Source organism: Pecten maximus, chromosome 12 (assembly GCF_902652985.1).
Source record: "Pecten maximus chromosome 12, xPecMax1.1, whole genome shotgun sequence".
Taxonomy (NCBI): Eukaryota; Metazoa; Mollusca; class Bivalvia; order Pectinida; family Pectinidae; genus Pecten; species Pecten maximus.
Genome location: NC_047026.1, coordinates 24733454 through 24751838, shown reverse-complemented (window position 1 = coordinate 24751838; position 18385 = coordinate 24733454). Strand labels below are relative to the sequence as shown.

Here is an 18385-nt window from a genome sequence, read left to right as displayed (position 1 = left end):
GACCTAGGTATCAAAGCAGAAATGCCACGTTTTCTTGTGAAGCGGCAGAAATTGACAATTGTGTTTAAATCAGTCTTTTTAAGTTTAATATCATATATTATAACAGTCCTTATCTTATTTTACTTTAACGCTTGTAAATGAATACAGGACTTTCCTTGAATTTACCCCACGAACTTTTTTTTGAAAAGATGTTGCCATTCTTTAAATAGTTGACATAATTTACATACAATTTTTCCTTGTAGGTGAGATGGGTTGTAGAGTCATCAAATGCAAGGACCAAAGGCTGGAAATATTTGGACCACACTCTTCCTACTAATCAAGTGCCATATATCGGAGACAATATCCAATACTTCCGGCCACTTAGCTCAAACGATGCTGCTCTGCAGGTAGGGCGTAAGAATTGTACCTGCTGCCCCCATTGCATGATCGTAAAAGGCGACTAAATTTGGAATCTTATCTTTTCTCTTCTTTCTGAATGACTTTCTTCTTCCTAATGTCTCCCTTGACAATGCCTCACTTTTTGGCCTTTAGTTGAGCGTTCGCCGCTGTGAGGAAGGCTTTGGGTTCTGTCCCCTAGCCGAGACATTCCAGAGTCTTTCAAAATGGTAGTTGCTGCTCCTGCTTAGCGCTCAGCATATTAGGAGTGGGACGACTGGTTCGCCCGTTGTCAGTATAATGTGACCGGGTGGGGTGTCCTGCTGGGTGTCTTAGGCAGTATGTTTCAGTAAGGTAGCACTATAAATCGGCAAAAGTTCCAGACTTGAACAAGGAGACTTAACACGAACATAAAAATGTATCGCAACCTCCCAAAACGGACTTCAACATTTCAGACTGTCCGGGGTGTCAAACGTGATGTGTTCAAATATGGCGGTCTCCATCCTTCGCCGGCTTTTCTCCAAATGAATACTCGATGATTGTTTCTGATTTCAACTTTGCACTCATCACTGAAAATGACTTTCCTCCAGTAGTCGTCCACAATTTTTATGTCTCCCGTTTTTCACCGAAACCTGTTGACGAAATCGCTCCAAAAACTGTTGGTGGTAAAGGTGGTCTCTTAAACAATTTAGCAATATCAACAGGTCGATTACCTTGGAAAATCGTTGTATAACCTACTTCTCGGCCGCAATCAACTCCATGAATCTTTAAATAATGAAACCCCAGATTACTTAAGAGAAATTATTGAACCATATATTCATGATGAAACCTTAGTTAGATATCCACTCCGTACAGTTCGATTATTTGACCCCCCTTTATATCGTACAGTAACTTATTTTGAAAGTTTTTTCCCATCTGTGTTAAATGAAATGAATAGACTCGCTCCTGAAATCAGTAATATTCACTCCACTAATCAATTTAAAAAACTTTTAAATAACAATCACCATATTATATCCTCTACAACTGATGTATTTAAATATTCTGGCCGGCGTGATATAAACATTATTCTATGCCAATTAAGAAACAACGTAAGTAATCTAAATTACGACCGTTTTAATGATCATCTAATTGAATCTCCAATGTGTCAATGCAATCAATCTGTTGAAACTATATCACATTATTTCTTTGAATGTAATTTATATCAAAATCCTCGTCTAGTACTTATACAACATTTAAATCATCCACATCATAATCATTTTTGTACCAACGTCATTGTCAATGGATGTACTCTTTGTAATAATATTCAAAATTTTAGCATCTTGACACATGTCTCAAATTTCATCCTGCAATCAAAGAGATTTTGAAATCATGTCTGATGTATAATGATCTAATATTTTTAATATTTCGTTTTAACCCCTGGTGACTCCAATTATACAGCAATATAATTAAATAATTAAATAGACATCTAAATACATGTTTAGAATATGTAATATGAAATTGAGTGAACAATGTCTATTTATTCTTGATTACCAAATATACTTGATTAATGTAATAATGAACTCTGGGCAGTCTATTAACAATTTATCTTCTGTTAATCTATTTTATCTATAACCTTATTTGTTTGTGCTTATATGTAAGTGAGGTAATTCCTATAAAGGTCTTTTTGAAACAATCATTTTATTTTCAAGAGTTGGTGTAACTCTACTAACTTAATATGTTTCTATGGGATGAAATTGAATTTTGATCCTCTTCAGTGGATGGCTTGTGTGTTAAACATATGGACTTTATGGCCTGTATCTGTTGGGGGAATAAACTCAATATCATCATATAGATACACCTACTTTACAAAATACACTATGTTTGAATATTCATTTAGTAAATAATAAAGCAATTAGCAAAACTAAATATCCAAAGGGTTACTATTTAATGTTAAAATTAATAAATCCTTGTAATTATTAAGGAATTACCTCCCCTGATACCCTCACCAACCCTCCATATATGTATATAGGTCTGTGTTTGTTTACCATCTATTAAATATAAGGAAAGGACTAAGATAGGCTATGCCTGATGTCCAATCCTATTGACTTAACATCATGTCAATAAAATATGTTGAAATTGAAATTGAATCAACTCCATGTGCTCGATACACCTGTCAAATTCTTGTTAGTAAACAGCGCGAAAATGTAAACAACCAGTGGAAAAGCGCTCATGCGACTTGAAAGGTATGGCGCAACAATGGTTACGTGTGTATTTTGGCGAGGGTAAAGAAAGAAAAAAGTGTCTTTCTGTCCCGAGCAATTTAAAATTAAACCAAGCTATTGTTTCTTGTGTTGATGTTTCAGTTATTTGATCAACAAAATTCATTCAAAATTACCGGAATACAATATATTGTGATTGTGATATATCACAATATTTCTTCAGATATTGCAATATTGAAAATTGATTGCAATACCCAACCCTACTGTCAGTTCACAGACTTTCCTGTGCATATTGAAGCGAATTTAGGGGTTGGGGGTTGGATATTAGTGTAAAGATCGTGACTGTCATGCCCATTACAAGAGTTGAATTTGTTTACTATCTGTCATAGATGTGGGATTATTCGTGTAGTAAGAGCATGTTCATCGTACAACAATTATGTAATAGAGATGTATTATGTATAGTTTGTTTCAGTGAGCTAAAAGTAACGCATGAAAGCTGGTAGTTTCAAAACGATGGCTGGTCAGAGCATCACACTGTACATTATTCATTTACGGCCGCTATGTTTGGAGCCTTACGTCGTAGGCATTCAGCGTCTCAAGACATTGTATTTAATAACTTATCATTATTTAGACCTTACCTTGTAAATACATAATAAATCCGGCACGTAATAATTCCAGGTTTAAACGCATGCTATTCGCTAAATTCATGTATTGGATATTTAAGTCATTCCCTCTCGTAACTTTCAAAAACGCTACTCCTCCTTAACCCTTGGGTGGATTACTTCCAAAATTGGTTTGAAGCATCATCGGGGGAGGGCAAGCTTATTTTTATATAAATGAAGCTGGTCTGACCCCTGGGGCCCCAAAAAGGGAACTTTGGTGAATATTTGCTATAAAATCCTACTCCTCCTTTACCCTTGGGTGGATTACAACTAAATTTGGTGTGAAACATCATTGGCGGAGGGCGGTCATATTTTATATAAATGAGGCTGGTGTGAGCCCTGGGGCCAGAGGGGCGGGGCCCCAAAAGGGGAACTTTTGTGAAGTTTTGCTATAAATCCTACTCCTCCTTTACCCTTGGGTGGATTACAACTAAATTTGGTGTGAAACATCATTGGAGGACGGCAATCATATCTTATATAAATGAGGTTGGTCTGACCCCTAGGGCCAGAGGGGCGGGGCCCCAAAAGGGGAACTTTGATGAAATTTTGCTTTAAAATCCTACCCCACCTCAACCCCAAAGTGAATTATTACCAAATGGGTCAACATCCCATCAGGGCTCACGTCAGGGTGACCTGTTGGATTAGCCAATCAAATGACTACTTCCAGAATCTTGGAAGTGAATTTTATATGTCCGAATTAGCATGACTAGAGTGCATAACTTGTATAATCTGTCAATTTGTTTCAAGTAATTTCGTCCCATAAAGCATATAGCTATAAACTGTGCCGAAATGGTTTGCTTCAGATGCATGCTGTGACGAAATGTTTTGCTTCGATGACATCGACAAAATGCCAATTCGCCCTGAAAGTGAAATACACACATCTCGGAGGTCATCAGAACGTGACCCCTTATGAGATGTTGTTAGATGTTCATGTAACGTAGTGATAATGACCATCTAGATTTTAATTAGATTGATTTGGTGTAAACTTCATTGGAGGAGGACAATCATATTTTATATAAATGAGGCTATGTGACCCCTTTGGCTAGAGGGGCGGGGCCCCTAAAGGGGAACTTTGATGACATTTTGCTTTAAAATACTACTCTTCCTAAACCCAAAAGTGGATTATTACAAAATTTGGTGTGGAACATCGTTGGAGGAGGACAATCATATTCTATATAAATGAGGCTATGAGGCTGGTCTGACCCCTAAGGCCAGAGGGGCGGGGCCCCAGAAGGGGAACTTTTGTGAATGTTTGCTATAAAATCCTACTTCTCTCTAACCCTTGGGTGGATTAATACCAAATATGGTGTGAAACATCCTTTGGGAAGGGCGGTCATATTTTATATAAACGAGGCTAGTGTGACCCCTGGGGCCTGAGGGGCGGGGCCCCAAAAGGGGAACTTTGGTGAATATTTCCTATTAAATCCTAATCCTCCTTAACCTTTTGGTGGATTACAACCAAATTTGATGTGAAACATAAGGTGACGGAAATCATATTTTATAATGAGACAGGTCTGACCCCTGGGGAAAGAAAGATGGGGAAAAGGAGCGCTTAGGGTCAACATTTCTTAAAAATGCTATTCCTCCTGAATGCCTTAATTGATTACAACCATATTAAGTATGAAACATCATTGGGGAAGGGCAATCCTAATTGATATAAATGAGTCTTGTCGGACCCATCTGGGGCATGCTCAAAAAATGAGAACTTGGCTAAAATTTTGCTTTAAGATGCTGCTCTTCCTGGATAAGCTTAATGGATAAAAACTAAATTTGATCTGAAACATAACTGGCTGGGTATAGATAATTTTTGGTAATAATGCTGGATTGAGGGGTGTGTTCCTGCTGTAAGTGTTTGTCAGATGACCGTTAAGGCCCATGGGCCTCTTGTATATAAATGAGGCTGGTCTGACCCCTGGGGCCCGAGGGGCGGGGCCCAAAAAGGGAACTTTGGTGATTTTTTGCTATAAAATCCTACTCCTCCTTTACCATTGGGTGGATTACAACTAAATTTGGTGTAAAACATCATTGGGGAGGGCAATCATATTTTATATAAATGAGGCTGGTGTGAGCCCTGGGGCTAGAGGGGCGGGGCCCCAAAAAGGGAACTTTGGTGAATTTTTGCTATAAAATCCTACTCCTCCTTTACCCTTGGGTGGATTACAACTTAATTTAGTGTGAAACATCATTGGGGGAGGACAATCATATCTTATATAAATGAGGCTGGTGTGAGCCCTGGAGCCTGGGAGGGGCCCCAAAAGGGGAAGCTATAAAATCCTACTCCTCCTTAATCCTTTGGTGGATTTCATCCAAATTTGGTGTGAAAAATCAATGGGTGAGGGCGATCATATCTCATCTAAATAAGGCTGGTTCACGTGTGAGCCCTGGGGCCACAGTGGCGGTGCCCGGAAAGGGGAACTTTGGTAAATTATTGCTTTAAAATCCTACTCTTCTTTAACCCTTGGTTGGATTACATCCAAATTTGGTTTCAATTATTAAAACAGGATGGCAATCACAGTTTTTATAAATGATGCTTATTGTGCCCCTGGGGACAGAAGGGCGATCGTGGCCCCAAAAGGAGAACTTTACAAAAAGTTTGCTTTAAAATCGTACTCCTTCTTAATGCCCCATTGATTACAACCAAATTTGGTTTGAAACATTTTAAGGGAACAGCAATCATAATTCATATAAATGAGACAGGTCTGAGCCCTGAGGAAAGAAGGATAGGGCACCCAAAAGGAGCACTTAGGTTAATGTTGCTTTTAAATGCTACTCCTCTTTAATGCCTTAATTGATTACAACAATATTTAGTATGAAACATCATTGGGGAAGGGAAATCCCTATTTGATATAAATTAGGCTTGTCCGACCCATAGGGACAGAGGGACATGCCCCAAAAATGGGAACTTGGCTGAAATTTTGCTTTAAGATGCTGCTCCTCCTTTAAGCCAAAAAGGATAAAAACCAGATTTGATCAGAAACATAACTGCCTGCATATAAATAATTTATGGTAATGATGCTGGATTGAGGGGTGTGTTCCCACTGTAAGTGTTTCAGATGACCGTTAAGGCCCATGGGCCTCTTGTCATATTTAATACGCAGATTTTTGGTACCTTTGCGTATTCTTCGCAAATGACATTCTTCATTTGCAAGTCTATTTGATGATAATACCGTTTTGAGATTATTAGTATTTAATACGTAGAAATTTTGCTTTGCTGCGTATTAATATCAAATGCTATTTAAGGCTGATATTTGTTACTCTTACAGGTTGATTGGTTTTTATTGGTTTAACGTCCTATAAACAGCTTAAGGTAATTTCAGGACGGCCTCCCGTGCCTGCGATATGCATGCGTGTGGTGAGTGCGTATGTGTGTTTTGGGAGGCTGCGGTATGTTTGTTTGCCCTGCAGGTAGGGCGTAAGAATTGTACCTGCTTCCCCCATTGCGTGATCGTAAGAGGCGACTAAATTTGGGATCTTATCTTTTCTCTTCTTTCTGAATGACTTTCTTCTTCCTAATGTCTCCCTTGATAATGCCTCACTTTTAGCCTTTAGTTGAGCGTTCGCCGCTGTGAGGAAGGCTTTGGGTTCTGTGTCCTTGCCGAGACTTACCAAAGTCTTTAAAAATGGTAGTTGCTGCTCCTGCTTAGCGCTCAGCATATTAGGAGTTGGACGACTGGTTCGCCCGTTGTCAGTATAGTGTGACCGGGTGGGGTGTGCTGCTGGGTGTCTTCGGCAGTATGCTTCACTGAGGTAGCACTTTAAATCGGCAAAAGTTCCGGCCTATCACAAGGAGACTTAACACGAACATACCGCAGCCTCCCAAAACACACATACGCACTCACCACACGCATACATGACGCACGCACGGGAGGCCGTCCTTAAATGATCTTAGCTGTTAATAGGACGTAAATCAAAATAAACCAAACCAAACCAAACCTGCTGGGTGTCTCCGGCAGTATGCTTCAGTGAGGTAGCACTATAAATCGGCAAAAGTTCCGGCCTCTCACAAGGAGACTTAAAACGAACATATCGCAGCCTTCCAAAACACACATGCGCACTCACACACGCATGAATGTCGCACGCACGGGAGGCCGTCCTTAAATGACCTTAGCTGTCAATAGGACGTTAAACAAACTAAACAAAACAAAACAAAAATGGATGACAGAAACCACGAGGGAAGACGAGATATATGTCCACAACAAAATAAATAATACAAGAAACCGACTCCGGGCGTACTTTTAGAACTAACATGGGTGTTTTGATAGTAAATGTACATGGGGGCGCAGCTGCACAAATGTCTAACACGGCCATCGATGCTAACTATGATGAAACATTTTGCGATTCATTCATCAAGCCGATTAACCCGCAGCATCTGACATGCCACTCGATAATCTGGAGAAGATTAAAATATCAGCTACACCTTTGAATATTGAATAGATAGAAATATCTTATAAAACCATAGCTCTGTCTGTGTGTGCAGAGTTGAAATGTAAATTTGTTGTAATATAATAATCAGTATTGTTTTCTGTCTATCTTCCAGGATGTCTATACAATTTCACTTTGAGATCTTGTATGGCAATTTATTGTAATGCAGTCAATAGTCAAGAGTAATAATAATAGTTATTATATTTCATTTACTTCCTCTGTTCTGTTTAGGTATGATATTACTCATTTTGTATATTTCACTGCACTAAATATGATTAAAAAATGTAGCTCGATGATATTTTGTATGGCTATTATGCGGGATAGATGGAAAATGGGTTGTTTGAGTCAACTATTTAATATTTCACATTTGTTGTGAATTCTTCAAAAACATTCCTCTCGGTCACCAATAGTCGTTTTGTTTTTTCATTGGTAATTTTTTTATTGATTTTGTTTTACAAATGACACAAGTATAATTTAATCAAGGAACAGTATGTCAGTAGTTGTTGGATGTTTTTGAATGCAAAATATTGTTTTTTTTAATAATTTTGCATGAAATCTGGATTAAGTTAACTAAAAAAATGTGTGGGAAAATATCGCTCGCACGACATCATTATCATTATAGTTTACTTCCTAGTTGCAATTGCGTTCGAAGTCCAAATTTCAAAAATCAAACTGAACATCAGCGATATGGGCAGATGGCTTCTTGACGATAAATCGGGGACATATACTGGAAATGCATGAGTGCATTGGCATGATTACTGAAATATTCAGGTGATTGATGTAGAACCCATGGCCGTCTTGTGTACATTAACTGTGACAGCGTATAACTCCACGACGGACGGGCGATTTCTGTGCACATGTACATGATATGAACATGTAAGGTAAGGTATAGCCCACTTGACACATTCCTGTCCGCATCATTTCAGCGATTGGGTTGAGTATTATTATCTACCTAGACGATACCATATCAGATCGTCGCTTTGCATTGCAAGTCTGTCCTGCAGGTAGGGCGTAAGAATGGTACCTGCTGCCCCCATTGCATGATCGTTCCCTGGCCGAGACATACCAGAGTCTTTAAAAATGGTAGTTGCTACTTCTGCTTAGCGCTTAGCATATAAGGGGTTGGACGACTGTTCCACCCGTTGTCAGTATAATGTGACCGGGTGGGGTGTGCTGCTGGGTATCTTCGACAGTATGCTCCAGTGAGGTAGTACTATAAATCGGCAAAAGTTCCGGCCTACCACAAGGAGACTTCACACAAACATACCGCAGCCTCCCAAAACACACATACGCACTCACCACACGCACGGGAGGCCGTCCTTAAATGACTTTAGCTGTTAATAGGACGTTAAACAAAATAAACCAAACCAAACCAATTGCATTGCAAGCAGGTTTTGATGGTGTAAATCCCGAATACAACTGAAAATCGTCTGACCTTTGTGTGTGAGGGGGGGGGGGGGTTAAATTTTAAAGCTTTGCGTTTTAAGAGATTGTAGCTTGGTCAGTGTTTTTTTTTTTACTCCCGGTCCAGCTTTTGTTTTGCTCCCGGTTCATTGACTGATAGCTATGACGTAGCCTGTGAGAAAGTAGTCGGCACACAGTATTATTTAAATATTACAAAGTCTAAAGCTCCGATAAAATGTCTTTCTAATGTAATACTATTACTATGCCAAACCAAATAGGAGTCACTGAATGAACGTTTACAAATTAGAATTTTGATTTCATGAATATCTTTTGAACGAATCATTTTCCTTGCGTTTGAGTTTACGAACAAAGTCAGTGATATCACCCTTGCCCACCTGACCCGCACCAATGGCAGAAACAAGATGATATTACCCACACAGGACCGCTCCGCTGACCCACACACATGACAAACAAGATATTGTCCACACGGGACCGACGTGTATTCCCTGCGATTCTTAGTTTTATTTTTTATAGTTTTTTAACCAAAGTAACACACTCGACAACCCATAATAATCAGGTTTTATTGCCCAAATCTCCAGATTTAAAAGAAACGCCTTCAACGAACGTCTTGTATTTCGCGGAAAAATAGATCCGCTATGCTAGATGTGTTCCATCACTTACACGTAATTTGTTCCGAGGACGCAGGGAACAAACGGACAAACAAACGCGGAAATATCAACCTGGCCAATAAGTTAAACACCCGACGGTTTCACCAACATTCTAGATTTCATCAAAGGTACGTAATTTCGGTTAGGCAAGAATTTCCACCATACCATCGCGACGTAATTATCACTACCATTATCTCGCTTGTATGGTCCGTTAAGATTACAATTATAACAGTCCTTGTACCACCAAGCGCCTAATACGGTTTCAGGACAATCGAGGGGCGTTGTGTCCTTGTCGTGCGTGGAGAATCGGCGCCCGCCATGATAATCCATCGCGTCATCTGCAAAAGTAAGCAATACAACTAAAACCAAAATATAAAGTGGATAGAAACACATTTGGGTTACCTAGATAGCTTGCTCTGAAGTGTATATCTTATAATATGATGTCAATCGTCTCATAGGATCACGACATATTAACTGGTAAACTTTGTGTAAAAGAGACGGAGGTAGAAATCAAGGCGAAGTAGAACAAAAAAGATATTAGAGTATACATGAAATTGACTTTAAAACGTTTATTGGTAGGTAGTTGTGTCTGCATTAAACTGCATGATGCTCGCACTAGACCACTGTCCAGGAGGTATCTGGTTTGCTTTTAGAAGTAGTCAGCTGGCATTTATGTGATCTGTGATTACATTAGACAAATCAGGTTATTTGCACAAAGATGTTTACCATGCTTAGAAGTCAAACAATTACTAACTTCTGCGACATGCAGTGAAATACAGCATGCAAATTGTTTGTTTTTGAAAAAAGAACATTAACAAAGACAAAATTTCTAATTTTCAAGTTTAGATGTGTTAATGAATTGTTTGAAAACAAGATATGTGTAGATATGTGCCATCTGAGGTGTGTATTGGACGTGTACAAGGTTTTCCTTGAACAAAGGATACGGGATAGCAGACGACACTGCGATCAAGCAAACGACGGAACCAATTACGGCCTTCTAGCAATTTACCGTTAAACACTTTTTATTTAACAGTATTTGTCTTACAATAAAAAATCTTTTACAACAGCATAGTGATTCTAAAATTTATTTTCAAAACTGAGCATATACAAAATGTTAAACTATCTAAAAGCTGTTGATATGTATAAAAAAAGTAAGTGAGTAACCATGGTTTTGTTTGGTTTGTTTTATCTTGTTTAACGCATGTCTGTTACTGGAAGTTTTATATTTTCACGTTTCGCGGGTGTTAACCAATCAAAGTGGGGACCCGGCACGCGAATTTCGCGGGATGGAGTCCCGTTCTGACATTCCATCGTCAGTCACGACCCAGCAGCCGGTGAGTACAAAAGGTTTTTAGGTCTAGGGCGCGATTCATTCCTATATTTGCTACGGAACCATACCTAATGTCTGGAAGAGGTGTAAATTAGTCTATTTATAGCAGGGGTTTCCCTGTTTATTACGTCAGTGTCAAATGTAGGTCATTATTTACGTTAGTGATAAGGCTATCGTGTCGGTGTTTGCAGCTACAGTTTAGTGTTTTACGAAGTCGATATGCATTTATAGACTTAGGAATTTAACCAGTATTAGTAGAAAGTAATCATACACTTCTAGAGTTATATTAATACTAGTGAATACAGTGAAATTTTAGAAGTAAGCTAGATATGGACAACTTTTAGTACTTATATAGTATGTTATAGTTACGTTGTTGCGTCTGGTTTAAGTACCTGTCGTTAAGCTTTACCAATATAAATTGTTAAAGAACTGTTATTGTGGCGCTGCCCTGCATGTAGGGCGTAAGAATTGTACCTGCTGCCCCCATTGCATGCCTCCCGGTACACACATACGCACTCGCCACACGCATGGGAGGCCGTCCTTAAATGACTGGCTGTTAATAAGACGTTCAACAAAATAAACCAAAACAAAGCCCCCATTGCATGATCTTAAGAGGCGACTAAACTTGGGATCTTATCTTTTCTCTTCTTTCTTCTTCCTAATGTCTCCCTTGACAATGCCTCACTTTTGACCTTCAGTTGAGCGTTCGCCCCTGTGAGGAAGGCTTTGGGTTCTGTCCCCTAGCCGAGACATACCAGAGTCCTTAAAAATGGTAGTTGCTACTCCTGCTTAGCGCTCAGCATATTTGGAGTGGGATGACTGGTTCGCCCGTTGTCAGTATAATGTGACCGGGTGGGGTGTGCTGCTGGGTGTCTTCGGCAGTATGCCTCAGTTAGGTAGCACTATAAATCGCCAAAGTTCCGGCCTATCACAAGGAGACTTAACACGTACATACCGCAGCCTCCCAAAATACACATACGCACTCACCACACGCATGCATATCGCAAACACGGGAGGCCGTCCTTAAATGAACTTAGCTGTCAATAGGACGTTAAACAAATAAAACCAAAACCAAATAAATGAGGCGTTTGTTGACTGTCACTGAGTAGGGTAGGTTTAGGGGGAAACATATACGAGTCTCGTTGACCAGAGGCTGTAGCAGCTCTTCTGACCAAGAGCCATAGACTCCGACTACCAAGAGTATAGACCAGGGCATAGAGTAGTCTATCTGGAGTACAAAAGATAGATAGACCCGACCACGTTTAAAAATGTTTGTATTGAAGTAACGGTATTCCTGGAATACAAAACATCATATAAGAACGATGACATTAAAACTCACATGAAACGTTTCCGGAAAATCCTGTCACGGAGAGCTGGTACCCACTGGATTCGCTTGCGATGCTGAATTCCGAATACTGGGCATAAGCAACAACGCCAGACCATGAGACCAACTCTATCCGTAGGATGGAATCCTTGAGGGTGAGTTGGTGGATTATATCAAGTCCTATCAAAATACCAGTAAAGAAATATTTCATAAGTATACACAGTAATCCGTAACATTGTAGCAGTGGTACGTGATATGCTGTATCAAGGTGTCAATGTGTTACAATTCTTTTTTTGTAAAAGGTTGTTACGTACTTGACTAGTATCTGTTACAACTGAGACGGATGTAGAAACTGTTAGTAACATGTGTTTGTAACAACTACACAACTATTTTGTAACGTACTTGAATAGTAACTGCATGTCAATTTGTTATAAATGTTTGTAACAACTAAACACCTATTTTGTAACAAATAATCACGTACCTGACAGAATATTGCGTGTCATTTTGTTACAACGTGTCGCTTTACAACTATATTTGTAACAAACTGGCCAGCAATAACCTGCCAAGTATGTCAACATTTTTTTACAGAAAAAGTTATAACACATTTGCAACCTGAATAGCATCGTTCCTAAAACGGTGTATAATGCCCTAGTTAAACATCGTTTTTAATTTATTAGCATTTTTCCTACGGTTAAATTGAAATTCAAGAAACCAAAATTTTATTATTTGTCTTAGTTGGAATAAATAGTTATTTATATATTTCTTGTATATATTTTCGATGTATGATGAAAGCGTGTATTTCTGGCTTCATTGATGACCGTCGTCTGTCTAAAGATTATACATACCAACCCAAAAGTTTCCGTTCAAGTCTCCGAATCCATTTTTGTATTCCGCCCAATTTCTGTAGAAATTCACCTCTCCGTCCTGTCTGTTTTGTATCACCTGAAAATTCGTTATAATTAAGTCTTTATCTCCGATCCTGACTGACATGCATTAAAAACCAAACGGTGAATATAGATCTGAACCATACAGCTGATCAGTCCGAGGACTCTTCCGCGATGCGAGGTTATAGGTAAATCCATTAGGGTTGTCGGGAAAATAGTCTGAAAGGATGTTAAAAGGGGATATGCCACATAATTCATTTAACGTTATGATGTTTGATAAAGGTACTTAACACGGAACTGATTGTGGTTCCCGTTGAAAATCGGTGCGAAATGAAATGCTGCCTGACGCAATCCAAACAACAGTTGTGAAGAGCATTTGACTTGGTTACCTGCCGTAGTCCTTCCCCAGCATGGTACTAAGGCAGGTAATCAAGTCTTATTAAGTATTGTATTGCCATGCACGTGTATTTATAATATAACCAATTGGTTTAGTAACTTTATTGTGATTTCCTTACTAAATATTATCACAAATATCCTTGAACATTTTTACATGTGTCATGTAAATTGCCCGATGTAGCCGATATGATACAAGACACTAGTATCAGCTACCGAATTGCTACATATCACATTGTTTCTATATAGACAGATATATCAATATACTGTGCACTCAGTCGTAATCGGACTTGGCCGGTTTGAAGTGTTTTTCGGATTGTAGAAAGTTATTGTATATAATCAAATGTACAATATACTGATATTATACTTTATATTGTGTATAATAATAGTATAATCGTAGTTTATATACAAATGTAAACATCTTCTTTGTGACGATACTCGGTATTGCTGCATTGAATTTAGAAAATTCTCCTACAGTCCGATTTTTTTAAAAAAGAAGACGATTACTGGTAATTTTGTACAGTAGTACATATATCCTAGATTATGTCATTGTCTGACTCTCCCTTTCTTCTATCTCTTTCTTCCTACCCATCCTATCTCTTTCTCCCCTCCTAATGTGACTTGATGGGTTGTCCTGCTGGGTGTCTTCGGCAGTATGCTTCAGTGAGGTAGCACTATAAATCCGCAAAAGTTCCGGCCTATCACAAGGAGACTTAACACGAACATACCGCAGCCTCCCAAAACACCTATGACATAGACTAACATTATAATCCCCTTTGCATACACGTGACGTAACAAATATGGTCGACTTCAGCAAATATTTTTTTGCCCGTTGCCTATCATAACTACATATTTAAAATGCCGAGGTTGTAATGCAAAAAGAAAATAAAAACAAACATTTCAATATTATCCGTCGCGTTAAATCACGATCCTCTGCATGTTACCTCCTTCGGCCACATTTCGCTGGATTGGTACAAATGTGATTTATCAAGTTTAAGCTGGTGAACGATAAAAAGGCAATCTGCAATCAATACATATCACAAAAGAAATATTAACCATTGATTCAATCGCATCATATGCTTACAGTTTTCAGTAAAGATGACAACAGATAGAACCTGTTTGCGTTTCCAACAAAAACTGCCATTTCCGCATGTGTTCCTATTATATTGTCGCTTTTTATATGCTTCAACCTGTCTATGCAGTCTCCGATTGCCCGAGTCCCCAATCAGGCTATGTTATAACATTTAAGTTTAAAACGAACAAACAAATAAAAATGGAGGTTATATGAAATGGTACGCTTGTGGGTTAATGTTGCACCCCATTCTGTTGCTCATTGGTATATTCATGTAAAATATACTGGTTCGGTTTGGTTTGGTTTATTTTGTTTAACGTCCTATTAACAGCTAAGGTCATTTAAGGACGGCCTCCGGTGCGTGCGACATGCATGCGTGTAGTGAGTGGTATGTGTGTTTGGGGAGGCTGCGGTATGTTCGTGTTAAGTCTACTTGTGATAGGCCAATTAGTAGTGACCAGGAGCAGCAACTACCATTTTTAAAGACTCTGGTATGTCTCGGCAAGGGGACAGAAAATCCAAAGCCTTCCTCACAAGGGCGAACGCTCAACTAAAGGCCAAAAGTGAGGCATTGGCAAGGGAGACATTAGGAAGAAGAAAGTTGTTAATTAAGAAGAGAAAAGATAAGATCCCAAATTAAGTCGCCTCTTACGATCACTTACGCCCTTCCTGCAGGGCAATTGGCTATGGTGTATATATACATGTACATACACTTGTATACATGTGCTTTGTTACTAAAAATAGACATTAAAAATATTTTTTTCTTAAATTAAAAGAATTCCGGTTGATATCGAATATTCTTATTGTTATCAACACAACAACTTCACAATATCTATTGAATGCACAGTTAGGCAAACAATTTGTTTACAAGATGCAAAGCAGCAAATTTTTCGACCGTTCTCGGCTATAAATAGCCCCAGAGAACTAAAAAGCCAATGGGTGTACTTCATCAACCTACATTCTCAAACTCCATTTTAAACTGACCATTCTTTGATGCATTTTGACATAATTCTTTTTCGAACCACTATCTTTTCTCATATCTAGCACAAACTTATACATCATTCAAAAGTGTATATTTTAATGGCTTGTAACATAGCTTGCCTTTCATTTAAACAAATAAACATTACTGACTGTATACTGGACTTACAGTCCATGATCCGTTTTCTGTATCCAGGTCACAGAACACGTCATAATTTAATCCAGAATTCGGCCTGATTCTGAAAGACACCAGAGCAATAAGCAGAGTTCACTTGGCTACAGTCGGAAGGATCTACAACGATAGAGAATACAGGTTATATGCAAACATTTGTAAGGATAGGTCTTTATTTACATCACAACATGCGTTGATCAATGCTTATTACGCTCCATGCTACCCGCTTGATGTTCACCAAACGAGGAAAGTGCAAGGAATCAGGCAATCCAATTTAAATCTAGATGGTCATTCTCACTACGTAACATGAGCGTAGTGAGCATGACTATCTAGATTTTAATTAGATTGGGAATCAGGTAACTGGTACATCTTAGCCTGCCTGATAAAGGTGGTGATTTCAGAGCTTATATTGTGAACTTTCAATTTCCTGAAAGTTAATATACCAGTTTCAGAAACCTTCGGTGTCCATATGTCGTTGTTAATTTGGTAGTTATTAGCCAATTTCAGAGATAATAGCTGAATACTAACAGGCTTTGGTACGTAAAATCCAACAGCAACAATCTTGGGGACGTAAAGTTACCAGGCAGAGCTAAACAGCACCCAGGAGTATTAAGGGATCAAACAAAAGACATGCAAGTGTATAGCATCTGACCTAGGAATTCATGGAATACATTTGTACTTGTTTCATCAATCTAGATGTCATCACTCTATGTCAAGCATCAGTAAGATTTTAACGTATTTCGTCACTGTTACTTAAATAAAGTAACACAGTAACAAAGAAATAACTGTTGATGAGAATGTTCAGTATGTACCTCCGAATCCTCTATAAAAACACGACATACTTACAATTTACTACATCCGGTCTCTTTTTAACAAACATTTTGACGACGGCGGAGTTTGCATCACTTGTACATAGCTCCTTGGTGTATGTCTTGCATTCGTTGGTCTCAGGATCGAAGGCAAATGAAAAACAATCTTCTTTACACTCAGCGGCACATTTTACCGCGCTTCTCATGTTCTCAAAAGCGAACAACACATCATCAATGTAGTCAGAATGAGAAACGTTAGTAACTCGAATAAAAGAGAACATCATCTGTCCACGTGCGGCGCACGCGAAGTCGATCAGCAAAAACATGTAAACTAGCATTATCACATATAGAATACAATATCTTCAAGATGTTAGATAATTATCACTAGCACGTATAGCTAAAAGAAAACATCAGGTTCAACTTATAGAATAGCTACCGCCTTCACACTTAGGTATATTTTTCCGTTTATTATCAATTACTGCATTTCAGCAGGTGAAACTATGTTGTAAGAACCTCCTTAATTATTTATATCCAGTAAAACAACATGTAAGTAATCAATATTTTTCCACTTATTAACGAGGCCTTTTGCTTGTCAAACGAGACAGAATTAGGTCTCCTAGAGCACCATAAACGTACTAATCGGTATCGTAAAACCGACCATACTTGGTTATTTGGATTTTAACATCCACTTAAAAAGTCAGAAAAGTTCCGTATTAGTGCGGGTGGGAACGTAACATAAATAGAAGAAAACAAATTAAACAATAATGTGTTGTAAACTCACTGGTGATGATTGAAGAAGGTCGCAATAATGAAACGACTACTTTACTGCTCTTTATTAGTTGGACACATATATTATTACTCACCTAGGTCGGCATCAAAACACCTAGAGTCTAGACGGACAACCAAACAAAACCTGTCGTCGAGGCGGGCAGCCAAACAACCTATCATCATCTAGACGGGCAGCAAAAATACCTTTTCATACGATGGCGCATGTGAGCCATGTACTTACAACAACAACAATGATAATGTTGTACATGCAAACTTGACAATGTGTCAAAAGTGACATGTCGGCACACACGTCCAAGTAGTATATAGTTGTACATTTAAAACTTGACAAAGTGTCAAAGTGACATGTCGACACACACGTCCAAGTAGTACATAGTTGTACATTTGAAATTTGACAAAGTGACAAGTCAAATTGACACATTTTTCAAGGTCTCAGTACCCAACAAGAACTATTTAGATTTAGTTATTTAGGTACAGTTATACTTGATAACCCGTGGACCTTTTTGTACTAGATTAATTCAACAGTCTCAATATACCGCCACTCGTTTTCCGTAATCATACTTGTGCGCGCCGAGTTCATTTTTGATAACGACAAAGATTTATGTCTCGCATAGGGTATGTGTTTGCTGTAGACAGCCAGATTCCTATTACTTTCACAAAGGTCCGGAGAAGAATAGGTCCTGGTCTAAGATGTAAGTATTTTGGAATTAGCTTTGTCCAAAAATACTTGTCATACTTGTTAATGCAATTTTTGGGATAATGAAGGACGGGCCAACATTACAATTTAGTTCTAAAAGATCAGGAATCACTAAGATGAGGGAATTAGGGATGTTACCTGTGATTTCACTGAAAACGGCTTGAAACTCACAGTATGCATTAGACCTATCGTGAATATCTAGGAACGTCCT

General features: G+C 38.6%; 1 protein-coding gene across 1 annotated transcript; it reads right to left on the bottom strand.

The window, feature by feature from the left end:
• Nucleotides 1-9628: 9628 nt before the first annotated feature.
• LOC117338948 (angiopoietin-related protein 7-like) lies at nt 9629-16897 on the bottom strand. Its single transcript, XM_033900313.1, has 5 exons — nt 16761-16897; nt 15880-15949; nt 13229-13325; nt 12399-12563; nt 9629-10067 (listed from the first exon to the last, which is right to left on the bottom strand). Exons 1-5 carry the CDS (start codon nt 16895-16897, stop codon nt 9814-9816), a joined length of 723 nt encoding a protein of 240 aa, XP_033756204.1. The 3' UTR covers nt 9629-9813.
• Nucleotides 16898-18385: the final 1488 nt, after the last annotated feature.